The 25,027-nt window shown below is 36.2% G+C and overlaps 1 protein-coding gene across 1 annotated transcript in view; it reads right to left on the minus strand.

Moving 5' to 3' along the window:
* The window catches only part of GPC5 (glypican 5), a 1,003,796-nt gene that overhangs the window by 577,025 nt on the left and 401,744 nt on the right, over window positions 1–25,027 (minus strand). Inside the window, exon 5 of the mRNA XM_056109757.1 lies at window positions 22,571–22,696. Within this exon, the coding sequence (XP_055965732.1) occupies window positions 22,571–22,696 (126 nt within the window). The remainder of the gene's footprint in view (window positions 1–22,570; window positions 22,697–25,027) is intronic.

Consider the following 25,027-nt stretch of genomic DNA (forward strand, 5'->3'; position numbering starts at 1 on the left):
ATGCCTTCCATTATGCTGACTCTAACAAGCAGGAAACCGTAATTCCATCTAGACTGAGGCATATCCTCTAAAATAATAAGCACATGTAACTAAAAATGTTTATGTGAAGTTAGAAAAGAATATTGAAAGACGGGAGGGCATTCTACAAGAAAGTAAAGTAATGAACAAATACAACCCATTAATATTGAGAGGTGCTAAGATGTATGTTTAGTGTTTTCAGAGGGCAAGGTTTTGGCCCACACCCAGAGTGCTCAGGGCTTACTCCTCCCTCTATGCATAGGGATAAAACTGGTAGAGCTTGCAGAATGTGCAATGCTGGAAATTGAACCCAGATCCACTGGTCACCGGTGCAAGGCAAGTGCCTGACCTATTCTACTATATCTTCAGACTTGAGATTTTTTTAAAAAAAAGAAATTCAAAAGAAACAGTCTTTAGTAAAATGAAGAAAACTGAAATGTGGCTGCCTATTAGATACTATTATATGATCATTACATGTATTGTCTATTATTCTGCTGGTGTTAAGTATTTTATGGTTCTAGATAGGGAAATATTAAAGCTTCTATGTAATAAAATTTTAGTACATATTATTCAACGTTTATTTACCTTCAAAAATCTCTGCAGAAGAAATCAAGAGGGCATGTGCATGTATATACGTGTGCATCTATATATAAAGAACATAGTAGGGGGAAATTATACATAAATCAAAATGAGAGTTCATCTAGACAAAGGTAAATTTACAGGCACTTTAGTTCTGTAAATTTGAAATATTTTAAGCATTTTTTTAATTCTAAAAATGTACGTTATGGATACTATGACATAATTTTGAAGCTAAAGTGAGTAAGTTCAAATAAAATAAATTTTCTCTGCTCTATGTACTCCATTTTCTTGACACAATTTGTTAATAAATTTGACTAAAACTAATGTCTTCACAGAGATACACTTTCCACTCTAGTAATGAGTACCTTCCAAATAACTATTTTGAGACAAAGTGTCCTCATTTCCAAACTAAGGATGCTTTTGAAAAAGATTATTTCATATTTGAGATGATTAACAATGTATTTTTAACTACTGGGTAAAAAGTAAAGTAAAGTAAAGTAAAGGCCCTCCCGTTGATCGTCGATTTGCTCGAGCGGGCCCAGTAACGTCTCCATTGGAGACTTTGTTGTTACTGTGTCTGGCATATCGAATACTCTCGGTAGCTTGCCAGGCTCTCCGAGAGGGGCGGAGGAATCGAACTCGGGTCGGCCATGTTGGCCGCTTGTAAGGCGAACGCCCTACCCGCTGTGCTATTGCTCCAGCCCAACTACTGGGTATAGTCATTTTATTTCCTTGGTGCTTAAATAAACCTCATTTTACTTAATAGAAGCAAATGTATTTTAAACTCTATGTTATCTCTAAAAGTACCTAAAATTTTGATTCACACTACAAACTACCAACATGCTCATCTGAGAAGAAATTGTTATTTTAAATAGCACAGCGGTAGGGTGTCTGCCTTGCACGCAACCAACATGGCCGACCCGAGTTCGATTCCTCCGCCCCTCTGGGAGAGCCCGGCAAGCTACCGAGAGTATCTCGCCCGCACGGCAGAGCCTGCCAAGCTCCCCGTGACGCATTCGATATGCCAAACACAGTAACAACAAAGTCTCCAATGGAGACGTTACTGGGCCCGCTCGAGCAAATCGATGATCAATGGGAGGGCCTTTACTTTACTTTACTTGATGTGGAATAATATTATAATGCTTCATTCCATGGTGAAACATTCTATTTTAGAAAAGTCAGAAAAATCCAGCATTTGGTCCTACAACATGAGTTATTAACATTTGTATTTATTAATTCTCATTTTGATCAGAGTGTTACTCAACAAATTTATTTCTAAAGATTTTCTAAATCTAAAAATTTAATTATTAGCTTTCTGAGGAAAATAATAGAACCATACTTTCCTTACAGATATCAGGACAGATTTTTATTTTCATTGGACTCATGATAACATCGCCAATAATCTGTGTCATAAAACTAGCAACCATTCTTTTCTTTACATTCAGAGACATCTGTTAAAAGGTAAAGTTATTTTTTGTTTTGTTTCATTTTATTTCTGTTACAGAAACAACATGTATGACTAACTGCCACTGGGTGGCAACCAAAGATACAGAAACCTCAGAGATGCGGAAAATTCATGTGTGACTCAAAAGTATCTCAATATTGTAGAAGGAAATAAAGTGGCTCTTCCTAAAAAATGTATTCTGCATATAAAGAAAGATATACTTAATAGCCTATGATTATATAGCTTAAAATATATCTTTTCAACAGATCATATTTGAGTGTATTTCAAACTGGCAGTAATCTCATTCTCATTCATCTGGACCAGCTCAGAGTATGATAAATTTTTTAAATTTCTGCTTCCAAGGTGCTCTTTTGATGATACCTTCAACTAAGAAAAGGAGAAACAGCAGCAGAAGCATACTATTTACAGTGAATTATTAAATGTAAGGTTTCCAAGTTGAAAAATATATATATATGACAAACTTTAGAAATAAGCAAAATGAAACTCACACCTCTAAAAACAGTAATTAAACAAATTTGTGAATCTATGAACCACAGTTTTCTCACAAAATGAGGAAACCACTGTTACATGTTAGAAAGGAAAAAAAATTAATCCAGGCAAAAATGTAAATGAGTAAATGTAAAACAGCAAGCACAAAGTAAATGACTAGAATTACTCTGATTTTTTTGAAATGATGCCTTTTCTTTTTTATATTTGACTCCCATTGCAAAGTGATACATATTTTATCATTTACTTACTCTCTATGTAAGATATTTTCCTAAAAGACACATTATAAATAAAAGGTTTGATTCATGTAGTATCAGGTTAAATCAGTGTCTTGTCTTACATATAAGATAGAAGACACCCTTAAATCATTGTCTGTAAATTTTATGCATTGCTGGTACATATGGTGATTCGTGGTTAGGTAAATTTCTGTAGGTAAATTTCCTCCAACTCAGAAATCAGTATTAGATAAGCAAACCCAACTTGTAACTATAACAATGTCTCTTTTAAGAAACCCCACTAGTCTCTTGTAACAATGTACTTTCTTTTGAAAGGCAATGACTAGCAGAGCAAGGTTATGCCCAAAAAGGATTAGATAAGTGAAGTCATAATTTTGCCTTCTCTAATCTTGCGAACCACTATTTTTGCTTGTAGATTACAGAAAATCAACTGAAGGAACACAACTATATTATATGCCCCAAACAAAAATATACAGAAGGTTCTTTCTCACTTAGCCATGTTGTATGTTTCTTCCCAAATTCTTCATTTCTAATTTTATAAAAGTGACTTTTGCTCCTAAACCTAGCTTGATAGTTTACAGAGGATGGGGTGGGCTTACATGTAGTACTGTAGCACTGTCTCCCATTGTTCATCAAGTTGCTCAAGTGGGCCCAGTAACGTCTCCATTGTGAGACTTGTTACTGTGTTTGGCATATTAAATACAACACAGGTGTCTCGCCAGGCTTTGCCGTGCAGGTGAGATACTCTCAGTAGCTTGCCGAACTCTCCGAGAGGAGCTGAGAAATCAAATCCTGGTCGGCCGTGTTAGCTGCGTGCAAGGCAAACACCTTACCTGCTGTGCTATCACTTCAGCCCTGGGCTTACATGTATATTAAGAAAATGAGGCATATGCTTATTTCCTCAAGAAAAAAAAGGATTTATTTTAATAACATTTGTTTATATATGTGGCCACTGCTGGGCAAAAAAAAAAAAGTAGTTAAATTTGTAAACTCAACAAAATACAGGCAGAAAACAAAACCATGATATTATATTTAGCAAATAAGAAACACAAAATATTTATCAGAAAAAAAAATCGATCAAATGTATTGTTCAATCTCCAAGCTGAATTTTGCTTGAAACACCACAAAAAATAAAAACTTAAAAAACTTGGAACATTTTCATAAAATGTATGGAATGCCCCTACTTGCTGTTGGAGAAATGTTCCATCAGGTAGTTTCTGAAACAAGGAATTTGTAGAAATACAAAACAAAATAGCAAGAAATTCAAAATTATATAGAAAAGTAAAGATATAGAAAAAAATTACTATAAGTGATCTGGAGAATGTTCTGGGAAAGCAAGCACTGTGAAGCAACTGACACTTGACAGAGGGAAGATGATGAAGAAATTCCTGGGGAATGAGATAAAATTATGCATCTGGTCAATGATATATATTCCTTCAGCACTGACTCAGCAGAGCGCACATGTGTCATATGAAAAGGGACAGGGAGAGAAGTTTGAGACGTCTCACAGGAGAGGCAAGATCCTGGAGGACTTTTGGTGTACACTGGAGTATTTTGAAGGTCCTCTGGAAGGCATTAGAGAATTTTAAGCCGAATCGATTCATTGTCCTATTTACACATGTGGGTCTAGACCACACAGCACAGCAGGCCTAGAGGAGAGTTCGGTGGTTGCGGAGAATCCAGAGGCAAATGAGAGCTGGTGGAACACAAAACAGAAGGAACAGAGACAGAGTAGCAGAAGAGAATCTGGGAATGAGCCGTCACTGTGGGAAACAGGTCACTGAATTACAAAGCAAGAGGGATGGAAGTTGACTCTAGAATCTTTGCATTGATTCTGGGCTTAACTTTGCTTTGGATACTTCATTAAACCGGCCACTCGGTTGAATCTTTAATATATGAGCCCTGAACTCCTGCATTGCTGAAGAATCGCCGCAGGGCCCTAGTTTGTACTCTCAAGGATATAAAAAACTAAAAAGTACCCATTTGGCCCCCAATTGAGGCAGTGCTGAGCCAAGACATATTTTCTTTTCAAAAGACTCTTGAAAATTCTCAAAGGAGATTTTGTTTACTGGATCACACTGGATTATGATGGAACAAAGTGGGTAGTTCAATGATATACTTAGCTGTTTCCAGAATTTCAAGAGCACTTGGATCCTATTTTTAGGGTGAGCTCCTTACATGCTCTTGGGGGCTGTGGAGAGAGATAAGCATTCCTGGCCTTTGGAGATGTCAAAGACAGAATGTTGTGCTTTGAAGACATTCATAGACCCTGCGTCCCTGATGGCAAAACATGCACACTGCAAGATGTGAGTGAAAAGTATGCCTAAACCTTTTTTGAAATGATATTAAAATAAATGGGATCAGAAGGCAGGAGCAAAAGTACTGCAGGTAGGCACTGGCTTTGCATGCAGGTGACCTGTGTTCAATACTTGGCACCCCATATGGTAACTAGACCATCCCAAATAGTACACAAAGCCCGTCAGAAGTGATTGTTTGGCACTGCTGGGTGTGATTCAGAAACCAAAAGAGAGTGTGAAGAGAGAGAGAGAGAGAAGAAATGGGATCATAATAAATAGTCACATAAGAAATTACCATGAAGATGTTGAGGAAAACAAGAAAACAAAAATAAATAACTTTAGGTCCAGTAATGGAAGAAAAGCAAATAAGTACTTTCAGGATTGTATCTAAGATTAATCATAACTATTAAAAAATACCTATTTTTATATCAAGATAGCATCTTACTTAATACACAAGGAATTTTGCTGAGACCCTAAAATTTAGGCATAAAAAGATGAAAGAATTCACTGCACTTGTTTCATCACCACATCCCCAAAACATAATTGCCTAAGATCAAAAGCAGAAAATTTATTTTTCTTATAATGGACATAAGTTCAAAGAAGAAAGAGAAATCGACAAAGGGCACAAAAAGAAAAAACCTTACAAATAACGATTTTGTTGTAGATAACATTCTCCCCTTTCATTAAATGCTAATTAAGAGCAGGGCGCATATCTCTTAATGAAATTGACAAATAATAAAAATGTCCTGATTCAATATTACCCAGTGAAACAATGTTGACAGAAAAGGAGGAAGAAAGGAAATATCTCCAAAATGGGAAAGGAAAGGATTTGATTGTTTATAGGATTATGTACAGTCCTGGAGTTAAAGGTTAGCAGGAAAGACTTTAAAAGCAGTTTTATTGGACAGTTGCACATTATAATGTTAAAGTAGGTGTAGGTTGGCAGGAACTAAAAAGGGCTTTGAAGGATTATGCAGCAAGATTTAATTATTTTCTGATGGTTGCACAAGTGTTATTTGGGGGCTACACTGGAATGTGTCCAGCAAACAAACTTCCACATTGCCTTATTAATCATGTAGGCCAAACCACAATTATTTCTAAAATATTCACACTTTCAGTATTGATGTCTACTGTTCCACTGAGAGAAAAAGTACACTATTTTCACATCCATGCATTCAGTTGCCTACCACCAACCATGTAATTTGTTAGAGACTGGTTTAAAAAAAAAGCATAATAAAGGCAATAACACGAGTCTGGCATTACTTCCTGTTTTAACTATACTACTTACTGCTGATATGATACTACATTAGTGGTTTACTGTCTTCATTCTTGATTTTCTTCTGAAAATAGAGAGCATAATCACTTAATCACTTAATAGGTATTAATAGAGAATGACACAAAGTGCTTAACTAAGGTCTAGCTTCGAGCAAGTAAAACTGTTCTCTAACTAGACATCATTCTAGTATTTATGATACATGGTTTCCTCAGACCTTCCTAGGCTGTATAAATAAATAACTGAACACTGAACAAAAGTACAGTGTTCATTTAATTACCACCTTAATGATTATTGTCTACAAAGAAACAGATGATAAGTTCCTCTGTAGCACTGTAGCACTGTCCTCCCACTGTTCACCGATTTTCTTGAATGGACACTAGTAACATCTCTATTGTGAGACTTGTTACTGTTTTTGGCATATCAAATATGTCACAGGTAGCTTGCCAGCTTTTGCCGTTTGGGCGAAATACTCTTGGTAGCTTACCTGGCTCTCCGAGAGGGGTAGACAAATCAAACCCAGGTCGGCCTCTAGATTTTAAAAATCAGAAAATCTCTAAAAGGAGTACCAGGAGTCTTCCCTGTTTGGGCAAGCACCAAATCCACTGCACCCAAGATGCTGCTATACTCAACCTCATGGTCTCCACCAGAGACCTCAGTATCATCATTCACGGGGCCACCACTGATGATTTTCTCCATGCTACTACAGATATCCGAGTGCAAAAATGAATGGTCTGAGGGGGTATCTGCAAGGATCCTTCAACGCACATGTTTCCTCACCTCATACACAAAGGGGACTAGAAAGTCAATGAGATTTGCTCTAGGATGCCCAGAAATTGGACTTCTCCATCTGTGGGAATCTTTGTGCCTGTTCTCTTTAGGTCTGGGTGATTCTTCTTATAGAGAGAACCCTAGAGACTTCTGCTCCCAGTTTCACCCTTTTAGTCATATCTGAATCTCACTTGGATGAAACTTGGGTTTCTGACTCAGGTTTGAGACTTACCATCACTAACACGAGATGAAACCATGTCCTAGGATATGCCATTCAGGCACTTAAACCAAGGAGAAGAGATGAGAATTTTATTACAAAATGCCAGGTGGGGTTAAGGAAGTTTCTGTGCAGTGAGACAAAATCATGACAGAATGAAGATACTGGACTGAGACTTCGCGGGGAACACACTGTTAAATGAAACTGCGTATCAACATTCTTTCTCTGAATTCTCAGATTAGGGGACCAGAGTGGATGAGCACAGAGCCAGGAGTAATCCCTGAAAACCGCCAGGTGTGGTCCCACAAAATAAAACCAAAACAATAACCAAAAATCAATTTTTAAAGTACTGTGCTTCAGTGGAAATGACATTGGTACCTATATGTTCATTGCAGCACTATTCACAATAGCCAAGATCTGGAAACAACCCAAGTACCCTAGAACAGATGACTGGTTAAAGAAACTTTGGTACATCTACACAATGGAATACTATGCATCTGTTAGGAGAGATGAAGTCATGAACTTTGCTTATAAATGGATAGACATGGAGAGTCTCATGCTAAGTGAAATGAGTCAGAAAGAGAGGGACATACATCGAAAGACTTCCCTCATTTGTGGAGTATAAAACAACAAAACATGAGTCTGATACCTAAGGATAGTAAATACACAAGACAGACAGATTGCTCCATAGCTGGAACCCTGCCTCATGAGCAAAGAGGAGAAGGCAGCTGGAATAGAGAAGGGATCACTAAGAAAAAGATGGCTGGAAGAATCGGTAGATGGGAGATGTGTACAGAAAGTAGATAAAGGAACAAACATGATAAACTCTCAGTGTCTGTATTGCAAACCATAATGCCCCAAAGTACAGAGAGATTATGGGGAATCATGTCTGCCATGGAGGCAGGGGGAGGGTGGGAAAGGAGGGGTATACCGGGAATATTGGTGGTGGGGAATGTGCACTGGTAGAGGGATGGGTGTTTGATCATTGTGTGATTGTAACCCAAACATGAAAGATTTTAACTATCTCACAATGATTCAATAAAATTAAAGAGCAAGAAAGAAAGAGAAAAATATGCATCCATCATGTAATAGGGTTGTCAGAAATTCTTTTTTTTTCTTTTTGGGTCACACCCAGCGATGCTCAGGAGTTACTCCTGGTTCGTGCACTCAGGAATTACTCCTGGCAGTGCTCGAGGGACCATATGGAATGCTGGGAATCGAACCTAGGTTGGCTGCGTGCAAAGTAAACACCTTACCCTTTGTGCTATTGCTCAAGCCTCCAGAAATTCTTTAAACAAATAAATATTTTATAAAATAATAAAGTGAAAAAATAAAATAAAGTACTGTGCTTGTAAAATGTTGCAAAGTATGGCAATTCAAAGCACAAATAAAGTGATCTCGCAATATTAGTTACAAGTCAATTGATGAAGAATCGTTGTATGAGAAAATAACCCTTCATTTAGTTTCATATATGGCTGAAGTGATTTTTTTTTCTATTTATACAGATGTTGGGGGAAAAATCACTTTGATAGAATTATAATATACACCTGAATTAGTGACATACACAGCAACAAAGTTCAAAGCTTTAGAAAAATAATCTTCACAGATTATTCCAGGTATTAAAGTAGATCCATAGTAGCACCTAGAAAAGCATCAATGTTGGCCCCAAGAATGCTGTCCTATACACATATCACAACTCTGTCATCAAAACGCCTTTTCTGGAACTTTTATCTACATGAAACGTTTTCCCCTTCCCATTTGCATATAGCTTGATCCTACTTAAAGCAGGATGTCTTTGTTAGCTCAGCTTCCAAAGTACTACACTTTTGTTCAAACAATTTGCTGGGGACATAGCATCAGGTATAGGGGGTATGAGGGAGACAGGATGAAGTCAACACAAAAGCTCTACAAAATGGGTCTAAGCCAAAGGTTAATTTGCTTGACCCCAAAGGGAGGCAATAAGGCAAACAGCAGAATGGAGCCGATTCCAACTTGCAACAACAGACAACTCCTGGAGCCCTCACCTACTCATGAAAGGTACCTGGAGGGGGCGGTTTAAAGAACAGTGAGGCATTTGATAACTGGGGTCATAGACTAATAGTAGTAGGGGGATGGGTGTGATAAAAGAAGAAACAGCAAGGGAAGAACAGCAGTTCCCATTGCTTCCCTTACTGCCTGACTTCCAGCTGTCTCTAGTGTTCCCCTGTGTGGGCACCTCCCCTTCACCCTCCCAGCATCCGCTGGGGACTACCACAGGTACTGGGATCCTGAGAATTCGGGGATCAGTGCTCCACATTTGTAACACTATGGCCCAGTGTTTCACACACAAGAGATACCAAGTCAACATTTGTTAAACACTGTTCAACAGAGAGGAAGATAAAACCCCATTGCAGAAACTGTTAAGCGGGGAATTTCTTTTGAAACACTTACAGTGTTCAAGATGTCATTTGTACTAATTTGTATGCAGTTAGAAAGGCTATGTTTCCTCCAGACAGGAGACAGAGGTTCTGCCATTCCCTTTCACACAGCGAGGACCTGGGATAGGTGTGGTTTTTGACTATTTTATAACACCTCAACGTTCAGTTACATTTTGGTTTCTATAGAATTCAAAAGTAAACAGTTTGTTTCGTTGGTTGAATCTTCATGAAGCTGAACGATTTGTCATCTGGGCTGTTACACAACTTCTAGAGAGGAAAGCAATACATTTGCAAGTCAAATGAAGAGGAAACTGCTAATGAGGCATCCCTAAACAACCATGTGTTTTCTCAGGAAAAGCATTAAAATTTTTTTAAAGATAAGCTAGTAATAAAAATAATAATAATAAAGCTTGTTGGTGAATAGTTCCCCAAAGACGCACATTAAAAAGCATGATAAATTATGTCAATATGTACACTAATGGATCGGGTTTGGGTATGTCTTGAGGCTTGCTATGTTCACTTGGCTAAAGTCCCAAAGAAAAGCTGACTTGCATCTTGCATGAATAAATTCTTAATTAGCTGCCCAGTTCTGAAGCTTTTAGGATCTACAAATAGCTTGAGCCTACGGTTTGAACAAGGGGTAGAACTCTAGACCCAGAAATATTTTAAGACTGTAGAATACTGAAAACATAATATTCCAAAGATAAGTATTCATCCAAAACGCACATTAAATAAAATTAACTATTCAATCTTTTATAAATATAATGCTTAATTCTCCATATTGCTTTGAAATATAATACTATCATTACTAAATCATTAGTTACCTTTACAGACCCCATTTTTCTGGAGATGTTGTACAAAATGCTATATGACTGATATTTATCCTGCCTTGTTTTGTTATTCAGAAGACTATTTATATTAGTATTCAGAAATCCCTAAATAGCATTTTGTGGGAAAACTCTATATATTCCATTTTTGATATTTATATAGAAGTGCAATGATTTGAAAATGCCACACCTCATGGGTACTGCTACAGATCTGAATATGTCTTAAATAATTAATTTCCATTGGTGATGCAAAATATCTAAGGAGGATGTGATCAATGTTTTTCTTCCAGAAATATGCAATGCTTAAAATTCTGGCTGTGTAAAGGCTTTAGCCATCTGATATGCAAAATTCATTATGTAGAAGGTACTCTGTATATCAAAATGGAATTCTATTAGCTATAATGTCTGCTCCAGAAATCTTTATCCAAACAAGAATCACATGCCTTCTACATTAAGACATATCATATCATGAAATCTCAATTTTCTTCAAAGATGGAATCTTTCCAACTTTCCTTTAAAAGTCTGAAATATTATGAAAATAAAAAGAACTTCAGAAGGTCATTGCTAGACCCAAGAGAGATGATTTTCACCTGAGAGCATATCAAAATCATCAGGTGAATGCTATGGAGTAAAGGTGAAGGTGGGGGGTGGAGATTCAGGTACCACGACTGAAATAAACATTGGGAAATGGTAGAAATCGAAGGGGCGGAAGTTTGCTTATTGTTCTTTTCAAAATGCCAACCCATAGTGCCGCCTAACTTCATTTCTCCTATATCTTCTTTTTTTTTCTTTTTGGGTCACACCCAGTGATGCACAGGGGTTATTCCTGGCTCATGCACTCAGGAATTACTCCTGGCAGTGCTCGGGGGACCATATGGGATGCTGGGAATCGAACCTGGGTCAGCCATGTGCAAGGCAAACGCCCCATCTGCTGTGCTACAGCTACAGCCCCCTCTCCTATATCTTAAGGTGTGAGATTCATATGTAACACAATTTGGGCTTCTCTTAAATAAAGGTCTTTCTCACTTATGAGTCAGGTGACTTGAAAAAAATTTCAATTCTTAACTAATTATACAAATACATATTTGTCATTTAAATAGGAATGCAGAGTGTTTGACAAATGCTACAACTAATACATACATTTTTGAAAATAAAAGACAATATATAGGCAACATCTACATCTTAGACAAAAGCATTCAAAGATACATCTCTTTGTTAAAAGAAATTTTTAAAAAGTTGCCATACATTTGCCAAATGTCATCTTATGTCAGTTTAATAAATGGATTTTTTTTTACCATGTCACTCTCCTAATCTCTTTCCAGTTTGGATATAATATCATATCTCTCCCTAACTCAATTTCAAAATATATATCAAATCATTCACTGAGAAAAAAACAGAAAATGAAGATATAAAATAAGAAGATGAAAATCACCCTCTGGACTGATAAAAAGGTACTTTCCTTATCTCTTACCCTATTTATGTCCATTTAAGTTGCTATAAAAGAACTGCCATAAACTGACTTATAAAACAGGAGATTCAAATGTCTGGACATGGCAGACCCTGGTTTAGGGAACATGGCTATAATAGTGTTTATGTATTTGGTTCTGAAGTACAAATTACTGCACTTTCACCACCATAAAGTTACCCCAAACCTTCTAGTATCCATGTGACACTTCTAGTCTGCCTTGTTCTTCATATTACCTCCTATACTGATGGACAATTTGGTTTGTTTCAGTTTGATTTCATCAATTTTTAATTTGGAGGCACAAGGCCTAGGGAAGATGGGTGAGACCCTGTTGATAATCACCTGAGTGGTTCAATTCTTGGAGCTTAGTATACAGCGACATGTGGTCCCCCATGGTTCCAGGGATCACCATGACCTCCCAGTAATGTCTTAGATAATTTACTTCAAGGCTATTCCTGGGGGTTCTGGTGCTTTAGACTAAACATGGGTGAACACAAGCATATGACCTAACTATCTTCTGGCCCCTAGTATGACTTTTGTATACTTGAAAGACCAAGAGTTTTTCACAATTTGATATTGCCTCTTTCCTTACTATGCTTCACCATACACTACAGATAAGCGAACTCATCTTGAATCTGTCCATTTTTCACTGACTCATTTTGGCTACCATTCTACCCTGTAATTTCATCCAAGATGCACTAAACCACAAGATTTCATCTTTTCTTATAGCTGAACAGAATTTAAGATACAGTTTCTTCATCAATACAACTATCATTGAACATATTTGGTTTATATAGCCTGGCTATTATCCTTAGACCTCCAATGCACAGAGATGTGCATACATCTTTTCTAATTAATGCTTTTCATGTTTCAGGAGTAGAAACCAAGACATATAATAATAGGGTCATATTGGTACTTTAGTCTTACTGTTTTGAGAATTTCAGCACCATTATCATCTTTTACCCAAAGAAAAAATTAAATCATTTTTTATTTCAGTATAGTCATAAGTAAATGAAGTTTCAGAGCAATAAAATATACAATTAAATTAATCATATAAATCAAAATAAAGATCAAATGTTACATTTGTTAATGTGAAAATATCTTCAAAAAGATTATAAAAACCACTTTAGCAATATTTATCAAATTTTATAGATTTATTTTAAAGTACATCACACAGGGGCTGGAGTGATAGCACAGCAGGTAGGATATTTGCCTTGCACATGGCCCCACCCGGGTTTGATTCCCAGCATCCCATATGAATCCCCGGAGCACGGCCAGGAGTAACTCCTAAGTGCATGAACCAGGAGTAACCCCTGTACATCACTGGGTGTGACCCAAAAAGCAAAAATAAATAAATAAAATAAAGTACATCATACAAAAATAATTTTTATGACTAGTAAATTACTTTTATGTTTATGGGATAAAATTGATTGATGAGCTACCCTATATTATAAATGACACTATTCTGGATTCCAGTTGAGGAAAAATAAAGTCTTCAATAAGTTAGTAGTCTCTTTCAATCTCTTAGCATTTTAGTTTAAATTTTAATAAATTACTCACTGATGACTTTATGCGTGGTGATAAGAAAATACAGGAATTAGACAAGAAAAATGCAGCATTCTTTGTAGTAGAAAACTGATCCTCATTTTACCAAAAAATAATAATTTTCTATCTCTACTTGTAACTCAATAAAGATAAAGGGAGAATATGAATTGCCCTAGATACAGGATAATTACGCATACTTCAGACCTTGAGTTCAACTGCTATTTTGTCATAACAAAATTTGGAAGTCAAAACTCTGTGAAACTGTGAGGAAATCTTTATCTTCATAAAGATAACAACTTGGGTGCCAAAGAGATGGGAAAGGGTCCTTTAGAGTTCCACTATGGTGAACAATTTTTTAATTTTTCTTTTTTTTTATTGAATCACTGTGTCACAGTGAGATACAGTTATAAAGGTTTCATAATTGAGTTTCAGTCGTACAATGTTCCAACACCCATCCCTCCTTCCACCAGTGTACATTTCCCACCACCAATATCCTCCGAGTATCCTTCCTGCCACCCCTCCAACATTCCAACTTCTTTCTTTCTTTCTTTCTTTCTTTCTTTCTTTCTTTCTTTCTTTCTTTCTTTCTTTCTTTTGTTCTTTCTTTCTTTCTTTCTTTCTTTCTTCCTTCCTTCCTTCCTTCCTTTCTCTTTCTTTCTTTCTTTCTTTCTTTCTTTCTTTCTTTCTTTCTTTCTTTCTTTCTTTCTTTTTCTTTCTTTTCCTTCCCTTCCTTCCTTCCTTCCTTCCTTCCTTCCTTCCTTCCTTCCTTCCTTCCTTCCTTCCTTCCTTTCTCTTTCTTCCTTTCTTTCCTTCTTTCTCTTTCTTTCTGTCTCCCTCTCTCTCCCCCTTCCCTCCTCTCTTTCTCTATCCTTTTGGGCATTATTACTTGTAGTACAGATTCTGAGAGAACATCATGTTTTATCTTTTATCTTCGTTTCATTAAAAAAAAAGAAAAAAAGAATCTCTCTCTCCACAATCTCTGATGGGAGTAAGTAACAAGTTAAAAATAGAGCACATGAGCAGTGCCAGTTCAGGAAGAAACCGAGTATTCAGACACATCATGATGGCTGATGTGTAACCTCATTCTCTTCCAGGAGTCTATTCACAATGTGCATTTCCTTCGGGAATTTACTGAATGGAGAGAAATGACTCTAAGTGTAGCAACCTTAAAATTGTCTGTCACCCCAGACAATCTGTTGTGTGATGTGCTGTAATTTAGCATAACACCAGAGATTTATATCCAACAACTGCTAGTTCATTATGATCAGTTGTAAGACCAGCAAGTGATGATGGACTATCCCCAAACTACGCTTTGGAGTAAAATGTCTTTTCTTTATCTCTAAAGTGTTTTATCTTTGTATCTTAATTTTTAGTTCTCCTTTGAGAACACTGCTCTGTTACATGGCTATAAGACAGGCCATAATTCTCCACAGTTGGGGTATTTGATAAACTGCCCATGAAGATATAACTTCTCTACTTCCAGCCTGACTAAAATGGCCCTTTAAAACATTATAAAGAACTATCTTCTATTCCCAGACCAAAATTACTAATATTAATTTTTATGGCTTTATAAACGAGGCTTCACATATATCTTTGTTTTCTAAATGGAAGTCTTCTGATCCGTGATAAGAATGAACCCATGAAGACAAAATCTCAAAAACTTAAAGTTTCATTTCTACTGAAGTAAACGAGCATACATTATTTAGGAATGCAGCTATTTAACAGTTGCTGGATGTTTGCAAAGTGACAGCTAGGCTTACAACGTGTTTGCATGAATAACTCATTTGGTTTATAAATATGAGGTAGACATATTTTCAAACACATTGAAAAGACGAGAAGAATTACTGGCCAATGAGAATAATAATTCATCATTTCTGGAAAGTGGCTAATCTTTGAGTCTGGGTTGGGGGTACATATTGCTGTGTTAAAAGCTACTCCTGTCTTGATGCTCAGTGCTTGCTTCCAGCAGAGCTTGAGGGAACATGTCTGGCCTGAAATAGGGCCTCCTGAATGTAAAGTATGTGTTACAGGCCATTGAGTTTCTCCCTCGCCATCCTGGTAGTGACTAATCTTTACTAAGAGCTTTGGTGACCTACCTTTAGAGTTTCTGTTCGTAACCACTGGGATTTCAGAATGTATGTCCTTGCAATAATAAAGAAGGGAGAGCATAATACTGTTAATCAGGATGCTTCCTTGAGGCTCATATGAAACAGTGCTGAGGAGGGTAAAAGATAATCTGAAATATGACTCACACATGGAAATTGCATATAGCTATTAGAGCACCAAAAGTGGAATATTTTTTAAAGCATGTGTTTATTCCTACTCTATTTATTGCTTTGAATTCTGCTTATTAAAATGCCATCTAATCTTAAATATTTACCAACTATTCACATTTGTAATTGTTTGTTTAGTGTTCTTTTCCTCTATTCCTAATTTACAAATTAGGAATTCATGAGATATCTTTTCATGAGATGTTTTCTTCATCTCTGTAACTTTGATTTCAGAATAATGCATTTGACAGAGAACTGAATACATTATTTTTATCATGTTTTGATGCATGTGTGCATTTATTTTGTTTTATTATATTATTTTAAACATACACCAGTACATAAAATAAAAAATGATTGCACCCACAATTCAGCATCTAAGGTTATACACTCAGAAAAATTTACTTCACATATGATCTTCCCCCATTCACTATATTATCTTAAAGTAAATCTAAGTCATCATCTTCATTTCATTATACATATTTTAGAAACATTATATTAAGTGAATGAATGGAGACCCACACTACAGTACATATTTTATTACTTTTCTAATGTACTCAATCAAATGAGATTTCATTTTTTGAAAGTCTGTAGGATGTTTGGTGTTTTGCTCATTTCAGTTTTTCTCTCTACATATGTGAAGCTGTTTTCTTTCTAACATTAGACTCTGAGTTTCTCAATAGATAATACTTTAGTTACCTCTATAACCTACTCAACATGTTGCAGTATATTGAATGCAGTTATGACCAAAATTAATGAAGAAATTTTAGAAATTATCAAAATATGTATTTTGACTTGACATAGATATTTTCTAGGCTTTAATGCTAGTTAGGATTATCAGGTCTTGGAACCAAATTTATAAGATGTGTATATGTGTAAAGTAAAAGTAAAGTAAAGGCCCTCCCGTTGGTCATCGATTTGCTCGAGCAAGCCCAGTAACGTCTCCATTGGAGACTTTGTTGTTACTGTGTCTGGCATATCGAATACTCTCGGTAGCTTGCCGGGCACTCCGAGACGGGCAGAGGAATCGAACTCGGGTCGGCCATGTTGGCTGCATGCAAGGCAGACTCCCTACCCACTGTGCTATCGCTCCAGCCTATATATGTGCATGTATATATATATAACATATATAAATACATCTTACCATCATCTTCTATGTTATATTTCACAGAACCAAACTATGAGATTTTTACTTTAGGCATGACCTTTCAAATATAAATAGTCTGCCATGCAAGTGACTAGAAAAGAGGTGGGGGAAAGGAGCCAGTTGTGATTTAGATGGAGTACACCATCCAAAGCTGTAACTTTTCATTCCAACCCAGATTATCAGCCATACCTGTCCCCTTTCCTTTGTACCTAGAATATGTATTCTACAAACAACTGAATTTGACAGCCCACTATTTTACAGTAAAATCACATTTTTGGTATGTCACAAAACAGTAGAAATGTTTTAGTTCTTTCCTTACTTGAAATCATAAATCCAGATACGTTTATACATCCCTAACTCATATGTCTCATCTGTAAGAGACAGCCATACTGAAGAAGTCTCTAACTTAGAACACAAAAGCTTCACATAGTTTATTAGACTCTGACTTCATAAAAAATGCTTAGAGAAGATCACACAGTGAGAAATGCATGACCTCAAGGTTGACTAAAGGAAAAAAAATATTCCCAGAAACAGTTTTAGGAAAACATTTTTTTTTCTGATTCTTCTTTCTTCTCATTTTCATACATTCAATTTGATTTGGGACCCACATGTTACCAACCAAAGTATTCCCAGAAGCCAAATGCTAACCCTCTACATCTCCTCATTCACATTAACACTTAAAATAATTACTTTTTCAGGCCCAAGAGACAGTGCAGGGATTAAGGTGCTTACCTTGTCTGTGGCCATCCCTGGCTTGATCCTGACCCAAAATGTAGCCCCCTCCGCACCTCCAGAAGTGATCTTCAGGCACAAAGCCAAAAATAGACCCTGTGCAGCACTGAGCATGACACAAACATCCCTCAAAAAAGGGAACAATTCCTTTTTGTCCAAGTCTTATCTTTTATAAAAGTTTACTCCTAGGTATTTGATGGTATGAGACCCATTGTAATTACTGGTTTTGGCATATCGAATACACAACGGACGTCAAAAGACTGCGTGGGCGCCAACCTACCAGATGGTCAGACTTCATCAAGATTATGAACCATCTGTTTGAGGCTCTTCATGTTCCTAGAGCGAACAGATGCCATTGGGCTACACTAGCATGCGACAGGGACAAGTGGAGACATTACTGGCGCCCGCTCAAGCAAACTGACGATTAATGGGAAGTCAAGTGATCAAGTGATTTGATGGTATTAATTATTCCTAGTATCTTAAATAATATATAATCTCTTCTATAAAAATTATAGTAGATCAGAAAAATAGTATATATGATATATAAACATAAAACATATTATGGCAATCATAATGGATATATAGGTTATAATATAATACCACTACGGGAGTAGCTAAGCTAAGAATCAAGATAAAAGTGAGAATTAGAAAATGTTATATATTAGACATCTATGAATGGCTTCAAATATAATTATTTGAACATGATTCTATTAATAGAAAGAATCTTAAGGTCTCTGGTATATTTCTATGAAGGATACATAGGAATCCATACCGTAAAAGCAATCTCAGTCATGAATCAGTTTGGTTCAGGAATTAGCCAAAGAAGTTACACTTAAATGTGATAACCATGATATTTATTCACTGTCACTGTCCTCCCATTGTTCATCGATTTTCTCAAGCGGGCCCAGTAACGTCTCCATTGTGACACTTGTTACTGTGTTTGGCATATCGAATACATCATGGGTAGCTTGCCAGGCTTTGCCGAGTGGGTGGCTCCCCAGAAGAGCAGAGGAATCGAACTCTGGTCAGCCATGTTGGCTGCGTGCAAGGCAAACACCCTGCCGGCTGTGCTATTGCTCCAGCCCATGATAATTATTATGATGCAAATTCATCAACATTACAATTTCTAATTGTATAGATAGAAATTACAAGGAAAATAATAATACAAAACAGAGTGGAATTTAAGTCACGAAGAACACAGTGCTTTGGAGAAGGAAATCTAGAAAAACAACTAGTTGTTACATTAATGAAATTCAGGACAATCCATAGATCCCACTGTTTTTAAAATGTAAATATGTGTTTTGGAAACTAAGTCAGGTTTTATATTTTATTTGTTTGTGTGGGGCCACATCCGGCAGTGTTCAGGGACTACTTCTGACTCTACATCCATGAATCACTCCTGGCAGGCTCGGGAGACCATATTGGTCAGGTTTCAAATTGGGTTGGTCCCATGCAAGGCAAGTGCCCTATCTGCTGTACTATGATTCCGGCCCCAAGGTCATGTTTTATTAAAAGGTATAATTGAATGCAGCAAGGTCAGGGAGAAAAGTCTTAAACGACTTTTCATAAAGATAACTGTTAAAAAGAGAATCAGGGAGGTTAAAAATACATCCATGGTACTCATGCATTCATATCTGGGTAGAAAAGAAAACCACAAATATAAGAATAAAATCTCAGATTTTGTATTTTTATAAAATACAACATTTTGTATTATATATGATTAAAGAATTCAATTAGAATCTGTTACTCTAATAAAAATAGAAAACATGGCTTATGAAAGAAGCATTTAGAAGCATAAATCAAGATGAATAGAAATCACATAGTATATAATTTTACTAGGATACTTAACAGCTATTAAACTGACTAGTGTAGGACTGTTGGTGGAGGTCATAAACTCCTGGAAATTGAGGAAGAGTTACTGAATTATCTGCCACTTAATCAAAAGGGAAAGGGAAGTTACAGCAGTTAACTAGCTCTCACCTGAACTTCAATAGGGAGAAAGAGGAGTGGAAACCATCACACACAATCAATTTTCCATCACAGAGAACAGAAGACAAAGAAGAGCCTGGCGTGTCTTTTAAAGAAAATAACATTTCATAATGAAGAGAAAGGAGAGATGATTCAGAAGGACTTTATGAGATGGAGACTACACTGAAGTCAGTAATACATTTTCTTTCTTTCTTATTTAGCCAGAATGTTAGAATCATATGTTTGTCAAAACTAAATGCTTTCTTACTTCATTTATTTATTCATTCAAGGTACACTGATTTACAATGCTGCTCATAGTAGAATTTCAGGCAGACAATGCTACAATAGCAATGCCACTACAAGTGTCAACATCCCTCCAGGAATGTCCCTAGGTTTCCTATTACTTACCACCACTTCCTGCCAGTCTTCTAAACAGGTAATTTTTTTTAAGTTTGGTTATTTCTTTTATTCATTTTAAATTCTTTTAAATAAATAATTTAAAAAAAACCTACTGGCCTCAACATTTTAGGTAGTTGTTATGGCATGCATGAGTCAGAAGAATCATCTGAATGAAAATAAATTGTTTTTCATGAGTGAAATGTTCCTCATTTACAACAGAGATATGATTCTTTAAATTTACAATCACAAAGGAGTTCCAATTTTTTAATGACCGCAAAGAACATCACCAATAATACAGAGCTGCTTTACTAGTGAAACAATCACGACCATGGTTCTCTGCACCTTTTTTAGACAACAAATCTATGCACATACATAATCTTATCAATTATCCTGTATTAAAAGCTTGCCTTTAAGGAAAAATTCCTGCAGAAATAATCACCAAGCTCCTTTACAAAAGGTCATATAACATTTCACGCAGGACCTCTGAGATTGGCATGAAAGAATGTAGAACATATGAAAGTTTGATTTCAGTTTGAATAATGTCAGGAAAAGAAGTATAAGTCAAAGTAGAATGAAATGAATCTAAGTGAGGAAGTGGTATTAATATGCCATATAAGAATTTAAAGTTCCAGGCATATCATAATTACTCTTATTTTTCTTTGGTTTTGTTTGATAAGTCATACCCAGAAGTGATCAGGGCTCACTCCTAGCTATGGGCTAACTCCTGGCAGAGCTTGGGGAACCATATACAGTGTCAAGAAGCAAACAGGGGTCAACTATCTTCAAGGCAAGCAGCTTAACCCATTACTATCTCTCTGAACACTATTTTTAATAAAATTTAAAAATGCATACTGGGGGATGGAGCAATAGCACATCGGGTAGGGCATTGCCTTGCACTAGGCCGACCTGGGTTCGATTCCCAGAATCCCATATGGTCCCCCAAACACTGTCAGGAGTAATTCCTGAGTGCATGAGCCAGGAGTAACCCCTGTGCATCAACGGGTGTGACCCAAAAGGCAAAAAAAAAGAACAAAATAAAAATGCATAATGTCCATTTAGAAAATATCTTTAAAAATTATAATGAAAATGACCACTAACTAGGTTGACCAAATATTTTAAGTTGAATCATAATTTCTGTCTTCTATCATTTATTTTATGTGATAGAATAATTAAAAATCCCATAAATTTATGAATATTTATGAGATTTTTAATTATTATATATTATAACACAAAAATTTATACTTATTATAAAAATTCATAATATTTTGGTATATCTTTATCATAATAAATATAATTTTCTAAATGTCATTTTAAATGAACTCATGACTCTTGTACTAATTAAATCACCTATCTCTATGGGGTGTAGGAATGTTTTTAAATCAGAGTTTAGCATTCTCTTTTCTTTTGCAGATTGCTCAAAGTAAAAAACAAGATAGCATTTAAAAACCAAATGCAACACAAAGCCTATTTGGTATAGCAATATCCAGATCAATCTCCCAACCAATTATACTGAACACTGGCTGACCCAGGTTTAATCCCTCGAACTCCATATAGTCCCTGAGACCCCCAGGAGTGAACCTTGAATTTAGAGCTAGGAATATGCCCTGTGCACTATTGTGTGTGGCCTCCAAACTAAAACAAAACAAACATCAACAACAAAAAGATTTGACTACTTGTAACTAAAATCAGTTGTGGGAAACAAAAAATAAAGACATTTTTAAATTCTAGATAATGAATAAAGAATTAAAAGTTAGATATCAATCAGTTTGAGAACAACTGACAGATTGCAATCAAACATTGGTTCAGGTATCCATTCATAAAAATATCCCCACGATTATGGAGAAATGCATAAAAATCAATTACATAATAGATGCATAATGAGTTAAACATACATCCACGCATCAATGAACCTTTGGTTAGGTATTCATGATTCATCCAAATTTCTTCTCTTGCTCATAAATAGAGAACCAAGATTAAACTAAAAATTGGTGTGTTATGTCATAAACAAACTGACTTGATCAGAGACACATAACATTTCATTGAAAGAGTAGAATTGGGGCTGGAGCGATAGCACAGTGGGTAGGGTGTTTGCCTTGCATGCGGCCGACCAGGGTTCAATTCCCAGCATCCCATATGGTCCCCTGAACACCGCCAGTATAATGCAGAGCCAGGAGTAACCCCCATGTTTTGCCGGGTGTGACCCAAAAAGCCAAAAAAAAAAGAGTAGAATTGGAGGCATCCTAAGTCAGTAGAACAGAAGAAAAACATTCAAATGCCACAAAATACTCTCATAGTTCTAAAATGTCAAAAAGAGATCGACTCCCTTTTTTAACACACTTAAATCTGAAATTTATTTATACTCCAACCTGTATGTTAAAGTTCAAATGGAAGTGATCCATTCAAGAGCTAGGAAAAGAAGGCAAGGAGTAAAGCAGCCAAAATGTGCACAGACAGAAAGTACCTGGTTACTATGTCTTCCCCGTTCCAGCAAGGCAGTCCATCAGCAGCTGCTAATTCATTGACACAAAGCTGGTCAGCCAGGCCTCCATAGAATGTCCTATACAGTCGAAGGCTAGTGATAAATTCCCTGAATGGAAGATCAAGAAAACAGTTAGGACCTCAAATCCGTGATAAAAGCCAGTATCAATGATTTATGCTGTTTGCCTTAGGAATAAAATACAACTTTTAAATGTACTCTATTTTCATATGTTTTCAGTATTTATTTGATAATTAAGATAAAACTTTACTTTTAATGAATACTAATATTCCTATTTATTCCTATTTATTTTTGAGTTCAAATGTTCAATGGATATGAATCTTATAAAACTACATGTCCAAAAACTAAGTTATAAACAGCTTTTTTTTCATCTCTGTCTCTCTGTCTCCCTGTATCTTTCTCTTTCATTTCACTTCCTTAAAACTGCTCACAAGTTTCTGGCATTTAAACCACACTAAGACTAATTACATTATTTTCTATACAGAAATGTCAGAAGCTTCTAACAAGCTAAAGTGCTTAATGATTAAAAGGCTTGTATACTTGGTTGATTTTACAATCTGAGTTTTCTCTTTGGTGTCTGAGAACATAAAATAATGTCTTTCTTTTGCACAAAAACACAAGCTATGTGGCATATTTCAGAAGCATGAAAATAATAGTTATTGGGTGGAACTGAATTAACTTAGTTATACATTAATATATTAAGTTTTTAATCATGTCACACTACTTCATCAATTATGGAAAGGAAAATTTCATTAAAAAGCCAAGATATGGAGTCAGAGGGATGATAGTAAAAGGGTTAAAGTACTTGCTGTGTATGCAATTTACCTTGCTTGGGTTTGAGCATTGAATATAATCCCTTGACTACTGCCAGGAGTGACTCCTGAGCACAGAGCCAGGAATAAGCATCACCAAGTATGGCTAAAAATTGTTTTTAAACACAATAAAATAAAATTTCAAGTTTTTTTGCTTTAAAATGACTTTAAGGAAACTTTGGTATATTTACACAATGGAGTACTGTGTACTAATGTAGCTGTTAGAAAAGAGGAAGTCATGAAATTTACATACAAGTGGTACTACATGGAAAGTATCATGTTAAGCGAAATGACTCAGAAAGAAAGGGATAGACATAGAAGGATTGCATTCATCTGGGGAACATAAAGTAACAAAATAGGAGACTAATACCCAAGAATGGCCGAGATTAGTACCAGGAAGTTTACTCCATGACTTGGAGGCCAACCACACAGGTTAGGGGAAAAGGTAGCTCAGATAGAGAGGGGAACACCAAATAAAGGTGTTGGGAGGATCCTCCCAGGATGGGAGAAGCATGCTGAAAGTAGACTATAGACCAAACATGATTGTCACCCATTGCCTCTTTTGCAAACCACAACACCCAATAAGAGAGAGAGAACAAAAGGGAATGCCCTGCCACAGAGGCAGGGTGGGATGGGGGGGATGGGGGTTGGGAGGGATACTGGGATCCATGGTGGTGGGAAATAGGCACTGGTGGAAGGATGGGTATTTGATCATTGTATAATTGAAACCCAAGCACAAAAATTTGTAAGTCTACAACTGCACCTCATGATGTCTCACTAATAAAAAAAAAAAGACTTTAAGATCCCAAGAATCTGAGTTCACATTTCAATATACTATGTCCTAAAGATTAGTTCTGAAATTTCTTTACTTGAAAAAAGGTTTTCTTAGGTAAAAGAGGAGATATCCTCTGATAGAAAAAGGACACTGGTCATAGAGTAAACTATAGAAAAATCAGAGTAAGTAGTTAATTTTTTAAAAAAATAAGAACAAAGTAGAGAGGTAATCTAGCTATAAATAAATTGTATCACTGTATCACTGTCATCCCATTGTGTTCATCGATGTACTCGAGTGAACACCAGTAACATCTCCATTCATGCCAGTCCTGAGGTTTTAGCAGCCTCTCCTTACTCGTCTTTCCCAACGCTGCCATATTCGAGGCCATATTGCCATATTCAGGGTCAGGGGAATGAGACCCATATTTGTTACTGTTTTTGGCATATATAATATGGCATGGGTAGCTTGCCAGGCTCTGCCATGTGGGCAGGATACTCTCAGTAGCTTTCCAGGCTCTCCAAGATATATATATATAAAATATTTATATATTTATGTATTTATGTATTATGTATTATTATTTATTTATATATTCATATATAGTATTTATATATATTTATGTATATAAATATATATATATACATATATTTATTTTCCTCTATGATTTGTTGCCTGGTGTCTGAATCCCATCAAATATAGTGTGGTAATTATGGAAAAATGAATAGGGAGTATCTTATGATATGTCGCAGCTATGTGGTCCAGGAATATGTTCACTCATATGTGAGGCCCTACACGAGCATGTGGAAAGCACCTGGAGCATGGCGGAGGTTGGGTAGT

Source organism: Sorex fumeus, unplaced genomic scaffold, assembly GCF_029834395.1.
Source record: "Sorex fumeus unplaced genomic scaffold, SorFum_2.1 ptg000008l, whole genome shotgun sequence".
Classification (NCBI taxonomy): domain Eukaryota; kingdom Metazoa; phylum Chordata; class Mammalia; order Eulipotyphla; family Soricidae; genus Sorex; species Sorex fumeus.